The sequence below is a fragment of the Prinia subflava genome, chromosome 6 (assembly GCF_021018805.1).
Source record: "Prinia subflava isolate CZ2003 ecotype Zambia chromosome 6, Cam_Psub_1.2, whole genome shotgun sequence".
NCBI lineage: Eukaryota > Metazoa > Chordata > Aves > Passeriformes > Cisticolidae > Prinia > Prinia subflava.
Genome location: NC_086252.1, coordinates 38,802,667 through 38,819,899, shown reverse-complemented (window position 1 = coordinate 38,819,899; position 17,233 = coordinate 38,802,667). Strand labels below are relative to the sequence as shown.

The 17,233-nt window shown below is 49.0% G+C and overlaps 2 protein-coding genes across 13 annotated transcripts in view; one reads left to right on the top strand and one right to left on the bottom strand.

Annotated features, from left to right (window-relative positions):
• PKP4 (plakophilin 4) overlaps positions 1-1,682 on the bottom strand; it is a 64,428-nt gene extending 62,746 nt beyond the window's left edge. For 4 of the 7 annotated variants that reach the window (XM_063401081.1, XM_063401082.1, XM_063401083.1 and 1 more), the window contains exon 1: positions 1,541-1,682. The gene's annotated coding sequence lies outside the window, so the exon portion shown is untranslated. The remainder of the gene's footprint in view (positions 1-1,540) is intronic. The other 3 variants (XM_063401087.1, XM_063401085.1, XM_063401086.1) reach the window with 1 other exon arrangement.
• Positions 1,683-1,877: 195 nt separating this feature from the next.
• CCDC148 (coiled-coil domain containing 148) overlaps positions 1,878-17,233 on the top strand; it is a 46,086-nt gene continuing 30,730 nt past the window's right edge. For 4 of the 6 annotated variants that reach the window (XR_010080858.1, XM_063401093.1, XM_063401094.1 and 1 more), the window contains exons 1-3: positions 1,878-2,010; positions 12,806-12,884; positions 14,740-14,861. Coding sequence is in view for 3 of the 6 variants with exons in the window: in XM_063401093.1 (XP_063257163.1) it covers positions 12,830-12,884; positions 14,740-14,861 (177 nt within the window). In the remaining 3 variants the exon portion in view is untranslated. Of the gene's footprint in view, positions 2,011-12,805; positions 12,885-14,739; positions 14,862-17,233 lie in introns of those variants that run through there. The other 2 variants (XM_063401095.1, XM_063401096.1) reach the window with 2 other exon arrangements.

The window sequence follows — 17,233 nt, the reverse complement described above, 5'->3', positions numbered from 1 at the left end:
GACTGAATTACTGTCTCTTCATAAACTGAACAAGTACATTTATTAGGTTCCCATATTTTTATCACAATTAACAAATTATTTGGTGTCGACCTCAAAAATACAGTTGTAAGTTAAGGGGAAAACATTATAATCCTTGTCATCTCCTAATCCCTAAACTCCAATTTTTTTAAATGTGTCAATGCTGAAAAAACTGAAAAGCCAGTTCATGCAACACTAGTGCTCTCAGTCCAACCACACCTTTTCCTTCAAACAGTCAGATCTGGAAGCAATGACTAATGTAAAATTAACAGGGAGCGGGAGGCTATTTAGAAGGGAAAAAAAAAAAAAAAGAAAAAAAAAAAAAGGACAAAGGTCTATGGGGCAAACAGAGGCACTTCAGTAACACTGAAGTTCCCTGCCCGTGAACTGGTGATGCCTCCTGAGCGTCAGCTGGGAGGAGAAATGAACCAGAGGGGGCTTGAGTCATCAACTCTGGTTTCTGTGCTGAAACAGCCGAGGTTCAGCATCAGCATTTATTTTATTGCGGCGAGACTTCATTTCCCAGCTCTCCCAGCCCAGCCGCGGCAGTCGCGCTCGGTCACCGGCACCTGCAGAGCACTTTCTGCTCTCGCACACACCGCAGCGTGCCCGGGGCACGGCCCGGCGGACACCGCTCCCGCGGGCCGCGCTGCCCCCGCCGCGCCCCACCCCGCACGTGCTGCCCGCTCCCGGGCCCGGTACGCGATCCGACACAGGGAGAAAACACCGCGAAAAGTTCCCACAGCCCCAAGAGCCGTGCTCCCGGTGCGCGGGCCGAGGATGCTCCGCGGCTCCCCGGTACCCGGCGGCGGGAGCGCGGCGCGTTCTGCGGTCACACGAAGGGTGAAAAATCCATATTTAAATCCCGTGCAGGGAACACCGCGACGGCAGTGGGATCGGGGGGAATCCCGGAACCCCGGGGCGGCAGCCGAAGCCTGGGACTCCGGGGCGCACCGGGACGGGCGCTGGGCCCCGCGGCCGCCCCGTGCGGGCACACCGGGAGCGCGGGGCCCGGCACTGCCGCCTCACCCCGCCCGCCCCGCCGACCCCGCCATCCCTCGCACCACCCGCCGCGTCCCCGCCCGGCCCCGCGCCCGCGCCCGCGCGGCGCTGCGGGCACGCCGAGGCCCGGTGGCCCTGCCCGCTGCGGCTCCGCCGGGCTCGCAGCTCCCGGCGCCGCGCACACCCCGCGCACACGGCGCGGCCGCGGACGCCGGCGGGCCCGGGCTCCGCTCTCCCGCCCGGTGCCGCGCAGAGCCCGGGGCAGGGGCCGGGCGGCGCCACGTCCGCCCGCAGGGCCCCTCCGGGCGGCTCCACCGGGCTCCGGGCGGCCCCGCGGGCACGGCGGGTGCGCGGCGCTCCGCCCGCGGGGCCGCCCGAGACGACGGCTCTTCGGCCCCGATACCCCGGCGGGGTCCGCCGCCTCGCCTCCCGCGCCGCCCGCCTCACCGCGCCCCGCGGCTCCCCCGCGTCCCCCGCGCGGCGGCCCCGGCCCGCGGCCGCCCCCGTGACCCGCACTCACCGCGCGGAGCGGCCCCGCGGCCCCGCCGGGCGCGCCCGCCCTACCCCGGGGTCTCCATGGTGGCGGCCCCGCCGCCCGCTCCGCCGGCCCCGCCCCGCCCGCGCGCCGCGTCACGCGCCGCCCGGCCCGGCGCCCGCTCCCATTGGCCAGGAGCGGCTCGGGGCGGTGCCCCATTGGCTGCTGCCCCGCGTTAAACCCGCCAATGGCGGCGCGACTTGAGGTTGCCGTGGTTACCGATGCCGTGCGGAGGAGACGGCGCGGACGGGACGGGACGGGACGGGACGGGACGGGACCGGACCGACCCGACCCGACCCGACCCGACCCGACCCGACCCGACCCGACCCGACCCGACCCGACCCGACCCGACCCGACCCGACCCGTGCCTGGGGCGGCTCCGCCCGGAGCGGCCTCATCGGATCCGCGCTGTGCCCGAGGCGGCTCCTCCGGCGCCACCCGCCGGACCCCTCGCGGTGAGTGTCCGAGCGCGGCGGGGGCGAGCGGTGTGCGGGTGGATGGAGCCACCGGTTGCAAAATGGCCGGTGCGGGGTGCCCGCGGCGGCCGGGCGTGCCCGTCCCGCGGTGCCGGCCGCTCCTGCCCCGCCGGCGGAGCCCCGGGGTCGGGCCGAGCCGCAGAGCCGGACCCGTCTGCCCGTCACGCTGCGCCACGAGCTCCGGGATGACCCTGCGGGGACCGGCTGTGGCCCCTCCGCCCTGTCGCTCCTGGGAGCTTGCGACCCGCGGCACCCGCAGAACGCACAGCCCGCGGCGCTGCTCGCACCCGGCGAACTAAGTCCGGATGTTTGGGAAAGACGGGAGAACTCATTCCGCAGTGTTTTAACGTCCCACCATATGAAGCTTCCAGCAGCAGCCGAACTCTCTTGATAGCATGTGCGGAATCATAGATGCAGAAAAGAAAAGCCAGTATCCCTAAAACCGCTGTAAAACGTTTCAGTAACAGGCTCTGGGTGTGTTATGTGCTTGATCAACGTTTTGCATCCCATGCCTGTCCTGAACTCACCGTCCCGGTGCGCCTCGGGGGCCTGGCTGGGCCTTGCTGTCCTGCCAGCCTCCCAACAGGCTGTCCCGGTGCGTCCCAGGTGGGACTTCCATTTCCTCATTCCTCTCTTCCCACCCTGCAGGTACCATAGTGATCGACACGCTCCACTTCATTGAATGACTCTGTAAAGGGCTGAGAGGAGCCAAAACCAAATGGCCACTTGAATCAGCAGCTCTTGCTGTTTCGAGAGGTTGTTTTATTCACCCTCTTCCCCTGTATATTGATGCAGATAGTGTAGCAAGCCTGCTGCAAAGGAACATGAAAATAGTATCCACCTTGTAACTTGTGCCTGTTTTCCATCCAGCTCAGTTTTGGAGTTTAGAGTTTGATTGGGTGGACCATGGTTTTATTTTAGGCATAAGGACACATGAACTCGTGATGGGGGTTAATTGGTGCTAATGCTGCAGGTAGAACTATGTCCTTTATTAGCCTCTGCCTAGGAGGGAGCTACAGGTAACATGTAAGAGGTGGCTGAGCATGGAGAGTCATGGAAACTCCTATAGTCCCTTCTCTGAATCCCACTTGGAATGTAATCTGCTACATGGAAACCATGTAGGCTGTTAGTAAAACATTTAACCTCTGAGGATTTTGTTGCTATTTGTATAATTATTTGTATGTTGAATAATGCTGTAGGAACTCCTACATTATGATGATATCCACATGGAAAATGCTTGGCAGCTGTGAACAGGAGCCTTGAATCCTCACTGCTCTGAAAAATCTCATGATTCATACCATGTGAACTACACATAAAATATTACCAAACCAGAATGGTGGTCTCTGTCTAGGAAATGGGAAGCAGGAGCTGAGGGAAATAACAGTAGAAACTTAGTAAAATAAAAAGTAACAAGTGTGAAATAACTGGGGAAAGGGTCAAATGAGAGAGCTGGAGTAAAGGAAAAATAAAATGTGAAATAGCTAGGTCTAGAATAAAGGGAGGAGAAAGTGCAGGATGCGTGAGAACTGCGACCTTTGTTGGTTGCAAGGTTGCTTCTATCAAAGATGTACCAGATTAATTAAATTAGCTTCAAATCAATCTGGTTTTCACCTGTAATTAGGGTGTTGTTATGCTGGCTTGGCTTTCACAGATAACAGCTTTTGGGAAATGAGGGAGCTTGCTTGCCCCCAGTAAATGGAGCCATTCCTGGGTGTCACCGTGGGGCCTGTGGAAGGCACAGGCTGTGGCAGGACAGGGAGGTGCCAGTGCCATCCCCAGGTGTTCCCAGTTCTGGGAGCTTCCAGGGGATCAGAACAGGCTGTTCTGTCTGTGGTGCCCTGCATCCCTGCAGAGCCGTGCACTGCAGGGCCTGGCTGTACTTTGGGGTTTCCCATTGGGGTGAGGTGGAGAAGGGTAAGAAGTACTGTTGGGAAGGACAAAGGGGTCTTAAGTTGGTTTGTTTTGGCATAAATGAAGTAGAAAGAATTGAAAGTAACATTTTGAGGTCCTGTCAGATTTGGAAATATGCTGAATGACTGTCAGTGAGGAAAAGCTATTTCATTCTGTCTGGTGTTATTCCTACCCTCCTAGCTGGTTTGTTTTGGCACCCTGAGCAGCCAATACATTATCTAATTGACTGCTGTGTGTCCCAGTGCAGCCATCCTGTCCAACACAGGCTGTGGGAAGGCACCCACTTTAACTTTCCAATGCAAAGGGCTGCATGGAGGGTGATTCTTTGATTTCTTATTGCATTAGCTGATAGTGGCCTCTGTCAAATATATGTTTAAATTCAGACATAATTTTTAGAATCAGCAGCAAACAAGTACAATTTCTTTTTATCCACCTTCTTCTGGATGTGACTTGCAAGTGAAATGGTTTGTTTCATTTTCATTTGGAAAGCCATGGCTCCAGTGTGCTTGCAGTTCGTAACAGCCTAGTCTCATGTTCTCCTTTGGGATCGTACTGATTTCTCTTGAGCCTTAAATCTGACCCCTCAAACTGTGCTCATTTTCCAGTGCTTTAGATGGCAATGTTGTTAACAGGTATTTGCTAATGCTTTTGCTGCTGTTGTGCTTCTTCAGCACTTCCAGTCATTAATATGTTTTTCTGCTTTGTTGAATCTATTCTGAAATTAATCCATAACTGAGTCTTGCTATATATGTATATATATGTATATATTCCACTGATGTTCACAGCCCTTGCAGAACACTGACATGCCTAGCTTTTAATTGTAGTGATAAATATCAGTCACAAAACCAGTGTTGCTTCATTTCTTGGAGATTTTTTGTTGGTTTGTTTTTTTAATCTCTTTTTTCCCCCTGCATTTTGTTTTTGTGAATTGGGTTGGTTTGGTTTTGGGGGGTTATTTGTAGGGGACTGTGGGGTGTTGTGATTTGTTTCTTCTGGAAGCTATTTAATGCTACCCTCTTTAACTGTAATCTCTTCCAGATACTGAAATTATGAAGGCTTGGGAAAAAAATATCTGGAGAAGAGAGTGATGCTCATGGCAGGCTAACACAACACATGAGCAGCTGTTTAGTGCTCACACGAGGAGTTATTTAGATGTGTGGGTTTTTTCCTTTTATTAAAACCTACAATTTGATTTCAAAAGTTACTTCAAGCCATTGTGTTGATGTCACAGCAAGTCAGTCAATCACAATACAAATGATTTGGGGTAATTTTGAAACCATAATTTCATTTGGTATAGAAAGCACTAAAAGTTCTCCTGGTTTTAAATGTTTAACTGGGGAGGTAAGGCCCCTAACAGGTCTGAGGGAATTGGTGGGCTGACATTCTGCTTTTTCAGTAAGGGCAGTGAGGCCCCCGGGGTGAAGGGCAGTGACGCCCCCGGGGTGAAGGGCAGTGACGCCCCCGGGGTGAAGGGCAGTGACACCGCCGGGGTGAAGGGCAGTGACGCCCCCGGGGTGAAGGGCAGTGACACCGCCGGGGTGAAGGGCAGTGAGGCCCTGGGGTGAAGGGCAGTGACGGCCCCGGGGTGAAGGACCATGGATGCCCTGGGGTGAAGGGCAGTGACACCCCTGGGGTGAAGGGCAGTGAGGCCCCTGGAATGAAGGACAATGATGCCCTGGAATGATGGCTCTCTCCAGCTGTCCCAGTGCCAGCACCAAGATCCTGCACCGTGCAGGGAGCTGCATTACAGCACTGACCCAGCTCCCCCAGGAACCTCCCTGGCACACAGGCCCTTGTCTTTTCAGCTGGGTCAGTTTTCCTGAACCCACCGCTCCTGCCTGCAATGCCTGCACCAAGGAATGTGCAAGCAGCCGTGTACAGCGGGAGCGGGGACTCCTCTCGTGGCAGGAGTGCAGAAGGATTTGCCCTGGATCCCTGTTTCAGCAAAAAGGAGGAGCTTTGAGGAACAGCAGCTTGCTGACCTGTAGTGTAAGCTCAGTAACCTTTCCTTGGCAAGCCCCACGAATCCTGTCCCAGTTTATTGTTTCAGCTGGTAGCAGGTCCCAGGACTGGCGTGTTTGGGGCAGCAGGAGAAGGGCTGAGCTGTGCTGCTGAAGCCAGCTGCTGGTGAAATCTGGTTTCATCACACGTGCACCTCTAAGTCAGGGTTCCTCTGGGTATTGCAGCACCTGGAAATAAGCAGGCAGCTTGGCAACAGCCAAGAGGATGAGTTGGAGAAAAGATGGCAGGAAATGCTGAGCGGGGTGTCCAGCAAAGACAAGGTCATCAGCAGTCGGTCTGTTCTGTGGATTTTCAGGTCCTAAGCTTGTAATAGTTGAGTAAACAACCTTAAAAAACAACAGCAACTGAAGCCCATAATGACTCCCCACAAAGAAATAAAACCCCCTCATCACCTCAGCTCTGGGTAATGCAGGTTCTTATATCTACTCAAGGACAGGGGAAGGTCTGCTCAAAGCCTTTGCAGTTTTTGCCAACTGCTACAGTTGCAAGAAACAAATCATTACCCATCTTCTTACTAGTTTGTATATGAGGCTGGAAAAAGTGTTGAGAAATTAACCAAATTGTAATCTTTCTTACCAGACCAGGGATACAGAGTGTCAGACTGAAATCTAGAGGTACTGCTGAATAAAGAGGCAACAAAGAAAATGTATATGCAGAAAGATTATTTGATTCACGTTTATGGATGGTACATTTCTAATGGCTGTGACTGAGAGGCCCCAGACAAGGATGAGTTGCTTTTTGTAGTAGGATATCAGACAACATTATGCAATAATTTAAAGTGAAGTTGTGCCAAATGCTTCCCTGCACATAACTCTGGGAATCTGGCCTAGCAGAATTGGCAAAAGCTGTACAAAATGATACTGGTGCTCCTGACAAAATAAGCTGCAGTGGCTCCTAAATCATCTGAATTGTCTGTCCCTCTGGCTTGTCTCTCAAAGGCTGCAGACAAACGTTCTGCTCTGACTCCCACTACGCCACTCAGACAAGAATCATCTGGGCTGGCTAAAAGGACAGTGACAGAGCAGCTGGTGCCAGCAGTGCCTCACGGGGTCCCTCGGGTGTTTGCCCTGGCTGTGTGTCCCACCGAGCTCGGGGTGGGCAGTGCCCCGGGCAGGTGAGAGCAGAATTGCTCTGAGCTGCAATCACAGGTGAGCCAAGGGCTCCAGACAGCCACAGCTCCTCGCAGGCTAAACAGGGAAAAGTGTCTTGGCTTAAGGAGAAATTGGAGTTATTCACACAGAGTCATATGTTCTTGAAGCACTGTTAAACCCTTCTGCCAACAACATAAACCAAGCCAGCTGACTTCTGCCTGCAGCTCGTTGGGAAATGCGTGCAGGAATTGGTCTGTCAGCAGCACTGCGAGGAGGAGCCTCCAGCAGAGGGGCAGGGAACCCTTCCATGCACATTTGGGTTTGCTAAGTAAAGAACATCAGTAACAAAGCCAGCATGAAAATGGGGTAGGAGGAAATGCTTTCATTAAAAATACTACACAGAAGGCAACAGTAAAGACAAAGGAAAGTGCAAAAGGTGAGGATAACTTAAAAGTACCTTTTTAATTCCTTAAATAATGAACTTGACTCTTTTTTTCCCTTCCTTCTTTGACAAAATCTGAGATCTAGCTAGATACAGAAAATAAAACCATCATGACTCTCAGACTGTGTATTTCCAATTTTGCAGCAATGGAAACAAAATCACATTGGTTGGCTTATCTGAAGAGCAATGGGGCTGTGATTTAACTACTGGAATATGTTGCACACATCTTTTTAAGTCCAGCCTTCAGTAGGTTTTTGGTGATTTTTTTTCTTTTAAAAGGACTCAATAACTTTTACCTGCTCTGAGCTTCCTTAACTGTCTTCCAATGAACTTATGCTACCACTTGGTATTGACTATTTCAGTATCTGATGGTCTAGTACATGTGATGCTTCTTGCAGAACACATTGTTCTGCTGCAGCTCCTTTTGAGGTCTAGCTCCTCAACTAACCCTGTCTGTAGAATTGCATCCTTATTGCAATTTCCTGGTGGTGTAACACGTGAAACCTGTCTCTGAAATTCCTGTGGTGCAGTGCAAATCCTGCCTCTGGATCAGAAGTGCAGAGCACAGGTACTTTGTTGTATTACAGGGAATGTTGATTCTGTTTTGTGTTACAGCATCTTTGCTTCTGTTGTGCTAAGTGAATTCTGTAGGTTTAAGTGTTTTTTCTGATGGATGCAGAGCAGCAGAGGGTTGAGCTGCTCACTGCACCATTCCAAACAAGCCAAAAATCAATTTAACTAAACATTTATTATTTCCTAAGTAATGCAGAAAATTGTAGGGTCCTATAGTGGATAGCTCAGCCTCACATCTTCCACTTATTCTTTCATATATTCAAGCATATTGTTTAGTTTTCTAGATTTTGTTGTACATGGAGGTAATAAATAGAAATTTAAGTAGAACATTAATAAAAACAACATATGATAAAGTTCTGCAAATCTCTTGTACTACAGAAGTCTGTAAATGATACCTCAGAATTTTTGCCTTTAGCTCAGCAAAGCTGGACTTTGTCCAGGTTTGTCCAGCCACATGCCAGGAATTGCCCAAAGGAGTTGTGGCTGTCCCATCCCTGGAGATGTCCCAGGCCAGGCTGGACAGGTTGGAGCAGCCTGGGACAGTGGAAGTGTCCCTGCCCAAGGCAGGGGGTGAAGCTGGATGAGCTTTCAGATCCAACCCCAAACGCTCTGTGATTACCTGCTCAAAGCATCAGAGCATTTCTCATTTCATCCTCTTGCATTTAAACCTTGCAATTGCTGGGTGTGCTGACTGCAGCAGGCCAGCTGTGTTTGGTCACTGAAAATGGATTTTGTTCAAAACAAAACAACATAAAATGCCACCTGACTCACTCGATCCAAGGTGATGTGACTTCATTTCCTACCCTTTTTATGTCAACTTACCAACTTCTAAAACATTTACTTCCTCTTTTTTTTTTTTTTTTTTTTTTTTAATCTGCTTGTTTCAATGTATTTCTAAGTGTTCCTAAAGTTTATTTCCTCTTGGATTTTTCAAGAATATTCCAAGAATGGAGAGGGAATAGAGTTCCCTTGTGATGTGCAGATCCTCAGAAAGCAGATGAGCTATTCCCTGCCCCTGCAGTGTGACAGAGCTGTCCATGAAGCTGATTGTTTTAAGTGTTACTCAAATTGATCTTCCTACTTTGGATTAAGTTATACTTAATGAGGAAGTAATGAGATTATCATAGACAAAAAGGACTATGTCTCTTTTGGGAACATACCATTTCTGAGATTTGACTTTATTTCAAAGCGAGCTATAATTCTTTCTTTAGGGGAATGTAAATTTAAATTACAATCAAACGATGGGATTTGTCTAGCAACTGTTTTGACACAGAATGACAGAAGTATTATACTGTGTATTTTCTTCCTGGGGAAAGGATTGACTGCTGCAAGATTAACACGTTCTGGATGGGTGCCATTTTCAGATAGTTAGTTCAACTAGAAGAGAAAGGATCTGATTAAGGGATCAAGCTCATTATTTGTTTGTTGTTTGTACTCCATGCCCTACAATGGGAGTGAATCTTTGCCTCTTTTCCCTAACGATAATTAGGAGCAGAGGGTTCAACAACTGTGTATTAATATTCCTTTTCTTTAAATGAAAACATGCAGTAGCTAAGCAATTAACATTTCCATTAAACTTTAAAATCTTTTTAAAAGCCTTTCACAAAATATCCGAGACATAACCAGATATTCAAAAGAGAGCACTGAGAATAAGGGACTTCTGAGTTTGGGGATTTTTTTCTGAGCTCGTGTTTTTTAGGAACATCTGCTCTAATGCATAATCCAAGTTCTCAGCAAGGCTGTGGTTCAGCTCTGTTTTTTGGAGGTGTACCCCCAGTGGCACATGATGTGAGGCACGGAGAGGATTGTAACAGCTTCTCTCACGGGATTCCTTCACTGGCACAGACCCCAGGAATCCCTGCTGCACTGTCACTGCCGATGCTATTAAACTGTGTTTTGTGAAGGCTTGACTGGTATTATTGATTATTACATTTAATAATGTGAGTGATTTCGAACATGCACAGGGAATTATGTTTCAAAAGGCATGTCTGGGTCATTAGGCCGTGCCTCCCTGCCAGAAATCCTTCTGCCCTTCACCTGAGGAGCAGCACTGCAGCCGGGAGGGAAAACAGCCCAGGTGACCCCGGTCTGCAGAGAGTGAGGTAGCAAAGAGCTTGAGGAGTGGCACAGGGGAATTGGGCTCTTCTGAAATCGCTGCTTAAACTCCCTGGGAGCACTCACCTGTGGGAGCGGGGCCTGAGCTGGACTGAGCCACCCCCAGAGCAGCCTGTGGCAGCAGCAGGCTTTGCTTCCTCCAGGAATGGGACTGACACCGGGGAGTTTAATTTCTATTTAAATGAAACGAGGGAGGATCTCACCTCTCACCACAGGAATATTGGTTGTTCCCATATGTAAGAATAAACACAAGTCATACACCTCAGACACCAGCAAGGGCTTACATTAGGAATGCACTGAAGAGTTTGGTTGAATTGGAGATGAAATCTTTTAAGAGATCACATTTTTATTGCCTGAAAGAGTTCAGTGAATAGTGAAATACTAAATTGACAAAGGAGCAGAAAGAGAATTGATAATTCTTGTGCTTTTTACTGTTGCTAAAAGATTTAGCTGTGGCTGGCTGTAGGCAGAGCTGAGTTTGGTGCTTTGATGGGGGACAGATTTCTATGTCCAGGGACTTCTGCTTAGTGGCTGGTTGATATTTTGCACTTTTTCTTTCTAAGATGCATCGAGACTCCCAGTCTAGAGTCTGCAATGAAGTTCAAGCAAAGCTTTGAGGGAGGGTTTTGGAATTTGGGGTTAGATGGACTTTTATAGTATTGTAGAGGTTTCTAGATAAATCTGCATTAAAGCAGAAATAAATTTAACTGGCTGTGCTTTTATAATTTTGATTAATACATTTACTGGTTACTGAAGATAAAATGCAGGTTTATATGGATCTTGTCCTTTTCCAAAACCATCTTAGCATTCACTTTCAGTGTTTTAGTGAGGTCATAATGTTGAATAACAGAAAATAATGCCTGTGAAAGGCTGAGATCAAATACAAATGTATGACATCATTGTGGAAGAGAGAAATGGGTTGGCTAGAAGGGAATAAGACTTGGTTCATCAAATACAGTAGCCCTAAATTTACAGAAAATGCCCAGTAATATTTTTTGCATCAGTTCTGTTCTTGAGATGTATTCTCTTGGTTCCTTTTGAAAGGAGGTGAAGCTAAGGTCAATATGTGTGAAGTTTTGTTCAAATACTGCTATTAAACCATTAACAAGTCAGTAGAAAGAAGATATTAACTGCTTGCCAAATGAACAAATGAATAAATAAATAAATAAACGGCCCAGAGGGGTAGCTCTGCCCTGCTCGTCTTACTGGTATCCATTGTTATTTTTCAAAAAGGACAGCGTGTCTTGTGTTAGAAGCTTGTCATTTAAAGCTGGCCAGATGGGCCCAGATTAGGATGATGGTTCCCAAAATGTGTAATACGGGAGAATGACGCTGATGCAGCAGCTGTGCAGGGAACAGTAATAAAAGGTTTTAATAGGGAGAAGTGCCTGTGATGGATCCAATCTTCTTAGAGCTTTTGAGCACTCCCAATTTTCCATCAATGTTATTTTTGCCTTCATTATGTGGTGTAGATGAGAGTCACTGAGGTACTCCCTTCCCAAGTTTATCAGGAGGGGCAGTGCCTGGATGGTCAGAAATGAAAAAAGCAGGCAGGAGAAAGACTGACTGCAGCAGAGGAGTGGCTGCAGAATGTCAAACACTCACAGGAAAGTTCACTGTCAGCTGTCCTCAGGTCATCTCACTTTCTTATTTGACTGACAGTAGCTCTCTGTCAGAGTAGCCCCCTTTGCATTTCTTCTGCTGCTCTTCCTTCCCACCTTCCTGCTGCCTTGTGCCATCCCTGGAATTTGCAGGGATAAACTAGTTCACCTCACTAGAGCAGTGAGGAAATAACTCCCCAAATGAATCAGTTTTGCTGCTCTGCTATTTGCTGTGCTGCTGCTTGCTGTGGGACCAGGCAAGTGTCAAAGGTATGACAAAGAGATGGAATTGTGTGTGTGAAATCTTGGCACAGTGTGACTGGCTTTGGGGGAGAGGGTTCATGGGGAGCCTGGCTGGACACGACCTTCCCTTTGTGGTGTGGCTCAGGTGTTGACTCAGTTCTGCTGGAACACCTCGGGTGGATCTATTCTTTTATTTCTGTGCAGGGCCTGGGATGACACCAGTGCAGGCTTAATTGGAAACAAGGGGTTTGACACATAAAGGGCCTTGTTTTCTGTGCTGTGTGCCTCACTGCATCTGGAACATCCTGCCTGACCCGTGAGGATGTGGGTGCTTAAAACCCAGAGCTGAGCCACTGCTGCCTGAAACACTGACCTGGTTCCACAGGTGCTACTGCAGGGGGGCCAAAGGGACCTCGGCAGTCTCCAGATAAAAGAGGAGGGATCTTTCCAGGCCTAATTTCTATAAAGCGAAGAACACCTCAAACCCTGATCTTACGTTGGATCAGGGACTCGTATTTTGAAAAGCACAAGGCAAAGAATAGATGAGCTGTGTTACAGCATTATAGATTCATCAAGGATTTTGTTTTCTTGGCTGCTAAATGGCATGAGGCACATGAAATCTCCTAAAGTGAAAGATAAACTTAAGGAATTTCTGTCTAAATTGCATTTTTAGTGAGATGCACCTCTTCTCAGAAAACAATAGAATTTTTTGAAAGTGTTTTTAGATTGCATCCACAGTGTTGGTATTCTCAAAACATATGTTTGTTTCTCAACAGGTATAAAAAAGACATAAAATAAAAATGGATGAACTGGACCATGGAACATTGTTTTCAGATCATAGGATTAGTGATGAAGGTATGTATGCTATCATATTTAAGTTTAATTTTATGAGGCACTCTGCAGTTAATAGCCTCACATAGGAGCTGCTTTAGCACTCTGGTTATGGTTTGAGCTGGAAGGGACCTTAAATCCCACCCAGTGCCCCCCTGCCACGGCAGGGACACCTCCCACTGTCCCAGGCTGCTCCAGCCTGGCCTTGGGCACTGCCAGGGATCCAGGGGCAGCCACAGCCACTCTGGGCACCTGTGCCAGGGCCTGCCCACCCTGCCAGGGAACAATTCCTCCTTTAGTTCCTGTCCTGTCAGTACCCACCCTCCTTTCAGGCTGCAACTGTTGTCTCTCATGCTGTCACTCACAGGTCCTGGCACAGCCTTTCTGTTTCTCATAAAAGCCCCCTTTACACACCGAGGGACTGCACTCAAGTTTCCCTGGAGTCTCCCCTAGCCCAGCATCCCCCCTCTCCCAGCCTGCCCTCACAGGAGGGATTCTCCAGCCCTGTGACAGCTCCCAAGGGCTCTGGGCCAGGTTTCCGTGCCCTGTGCCGGGTCCTGGGGCTGGGGTTGCTCCCGGGTGCAGAGCAGGGGGCAGAGCACCTCCCCTGGCCCCTGCCTGTGCTGCCCCTCGGGGCTCCAGGGGCTCCTTGCCCCACCTCATGCCCAGGGGTTTGCCCCAGCATTCCCAGGCTGCTCTCCCGGGCTGTGCCTGTCCCGGGCTGTGCCTGTCCCGGGCTGTGCCTGTCCCGGGCTGTGCCTGTCCCGGGCTCTGGCTCTGCCTGTCCCGGGCTCTGCCTGTCCCGGGCTGTGCCTGTCCCGGGCTCTGCGTGTCCCGGGCTGTGCCTGTCCCGGGCTGTGCCTGTCCCGGGCTGTGCCTGTCCCGGGCTCTGGCTCTGCCTGTCCCGGGCTGTGCCTGTCCCGGGCTGTGCCTGTCCCGGGCTGTGCCTGTCCCGGGCTGTGCCTGTCCCGGGCACTCCCTGTCCCGGGCTCTGGCTCTGCCTGTCCCGGGCTCTGCCTGTCCCGGGCTCTGCCTGTCCCGGGCTCTGCCTGTCCCGGGCTCTGCCCGTGGGGCACTCAGGGAAATCCTTCCCCGGTGAGGCACGGGCTGAGATGTGCTGTCAGGCTTTGCTGGGTGCAGCAAAGGAAAGCCCTGCGGGAGGCTGGGAGGAGGATGGTGGGATGGCTCTGCAGGGTTTGTTTCATCTCTTACCCCTCTGTAAAAGCACACGCCGGGCACAGCACGTCCAGCCACGGGGCTCAGCAGGGAGTGCAGGAACGTGGGGCCAATCTCACTGCTGAGACAGCCAAAGCAGAGGCTGTAAGGAGATGCACATTCCTCATCCCTGTAAGCCTGCTGGCTTATGTAGAACGACTGAGTATCTGTGTGTGAGATCTTCACAGTGCTAGGGCAAAAGTTCAGGTAGTTCATTTACAATTGTAATTGTACCTCGATTTTATGGCTTTTAGAAAAAAAAAACTACTCCTGTTGCTCAACCATAGGTTGCAATAAGCATTGAGGCAGTTTTCCAATCAGTGCAAGAAGGATGTTTATTGACACTTAGGTATTTCTGTATTAGAAGTTATTACAATGCCTGTAAATGCAGTTTAAAAATGAATTAATAACTAAATTCACATGTACACTATACTTTTCAAATTAACTTTTTGTAAACAGACAACTGGTTACTGTTTCTTATATAATTTCTACTAGTTTGTTTGTTTCAAATTGTCATTCACCAACTAACAATATTGGTATGAAAACTTCTAGTGTTGAAAACACTGGTTCTGATTTCTATCTGTGAAGCTTTCATTTTATGCCTCGCACTTCAATTATTACTCAAGAATTTGAAATGACCTTATGTGTTTTATATGATAATTAGACACTCTGGTGGTTCCTGCAAGAAATGCTCTTTGCAGCCAGAAGTACAAACCTGTTGACTACGAGCGTCTGTATGAACTTGCTGCAGAGGCAAAAACAGCCTCTGCACAAATTCAGTTAAAGGTATGATTTTGTTTTATTTGTAATGTGAATGCTTTTGAAATTCAGTGAGTGCATTTCTTGTCCCTGCCCCGAGGAACCTGAGAACGAATAGGGATCACAAATTTCTGTAACAATGTCAATTATGAAAGTTTGTCACAGCTGTACTGTGATTTGGATGTGTGAATGGCAATGTGTGGACTTTCTTCAGATTGGGGGCGCAAATTATGTGTGGATTCTACTTCCTCAAAAAACAGGAAAAATTCGTACTTTGCTGCCTTGAGGAAATTCACCCAAACTCCCTATATGATCCTGGGGGCAATGAAGAATTTGTGGGATTAAATGGAAAGGGAAGGCTGATCCAGAAAAAAAGCCAAACAAAAAGATATGAAGTGAGCATTTCCAAAAGTCAAGTGGAGGTAGATCTTAAAAAGAAGATTAAAAATGTTTAATAGCCATAAAATGTAAATGTGGAACAGACAGAAAGGTATAAATTGGTGCAGAACATCTTAGGGGGTAAAGACAGGAGGAGCCTTATTGCATACTAGAGAAGGGTGAATGAGAGAAAAAAATACATTCTTTATAATATTGCTTCCTTTAGTGCATGTAAGTATCATATATCAAAAATTCTGGCAGATATTGCTTCATGAATTGGCAATACCAAATTCCACTGAATTCATTCAAGCTTTATTCCTTTTTTTTTTTCATCTTCTCAAGTGTTTTCCAACTGAGTAGGTAGTAAAATATATATGGTGAAAGCTCCAGAGAGACTAGTATGCGTTCCACCTACTTCCAGCAACTTTTTGTTGCTGATTCAAGCCATTCAGATTTTGAGGAGCTGGGTTACCCTTCCTTTGAGGTAGAACCAAACAAACATGGTACATCAGTTGCTGACTGCTTAAGAAATAAAAAGACAACACAACAGGGAAAAAAAGTAATATTGCAGCAGTTATACATAAATGGCATTGCTGTTGCTATAAAATCATTTCAGGACTGTGATAAACTTTACATCTGAAGTATTTCAACTTTTGTTCCGCTTAGTTTTAGAATGGGTTTGAGGATGTAATTATTTTCAAATTTCTTTAAATACAGCAATCTCTTCACCTAAGTCTGACTTCATGTAAGAATTTTCATATTGTAACAAGAAAATGAAGTAATAGTAACATGTCATGAAATAGAGGAAATCAAGAGGAAACTCTAAGTAACTTTTAAAATGTGAAAATATGTGAACAATAAAAGTGAGACACTATCTTTGATTCAAAAGTGCTGTAACATAGTGATTGAAAGCAGGGAACGTGTGTGTTCAAGCTCCGGCACAGCCCCAGTGCAGCCCCTGTGAACACCTTGTGTCCCATTCCCAGGCACTCCATGTCTCCAGAGCCCCTCTTGCAGCTTCTCACCCCAGTGACAGCCCCAGCACCACGGACCAGCCACGTTCCAGCTGGGGTTTTCCTTGTGTCACTGCCTGGGCACCAGGTGTGCCCACCTGAGATACTGAACCAGGTGTGCTCACCTGAGATACTGAACCAGGTGTGCCCACCTGAGATACTGAACCAGGTGTGCCCACCTGAGGTACCAAACCAGGTGTGTTCACCTGAGGTGCTGAACCAGCTGTGCCCACCTGAGGTACCAAACCAGGTGTGTTCACCTGAGGTGCTGAACCAGGTGTGTTCACCTGAGGTGCTGAACCAGGTGTGTTCACCTGAGGTGCTGAACCAGCTGTGCCCACATGAGATACTGAACCAGGTGTGTTCACCTGAGATACTGAACCAGGTGTGTTCACCTGAGATACTGAACCAGGTGTGCCCACCTGAGATACTGAACCAGGTGTGTTCACCTGAGGTGCTGAACCAGCTGTATTCACCTGAGATACTGAACCAGCTGTGCCCACCTGAGGTACCAAACCAGGTGTGTCCCCCTGAGGTGCTGAACCAGGTGTATTCACCTGAGATACTGAACCTGAGGTACCAAACCAGGTGTGTTCACCTGAGGTGCTGAACCAGCTGTATTCACCTGAGATACTGAACCTGAGGTGCTGAACTCGGTGTGTCCACCTGAGGTGCTGAGCTCAGCTTTGTCTGACGTGTGTTTCTTGTACCTGAAGGAGGATTTTAGCTCGGTTGCTGGTGGCTGAGGTGGCTGGGGAGTTTCAAGCCCTCCCTTGTCTGTGTGTGAGTGCTGCAGGGAGCGGCTGAGCACCTTTTCCTGCTGGTGTCCCCAGCCCAGCGGGGCAGAGTGGGGACGTGCTGGGGGACACGTGTGTGTCTCATGTGTCTCGTGTGTCTGTGGGTGCTTGCTCAGGGCTCCTGTGCCTGTGAACACAGACAGGTCCTGGTGTGTTTGTGCAGCAGAGTTGCAGATTGTTTCCACCTGAGCCAAGGGGAATCCCAGCACTC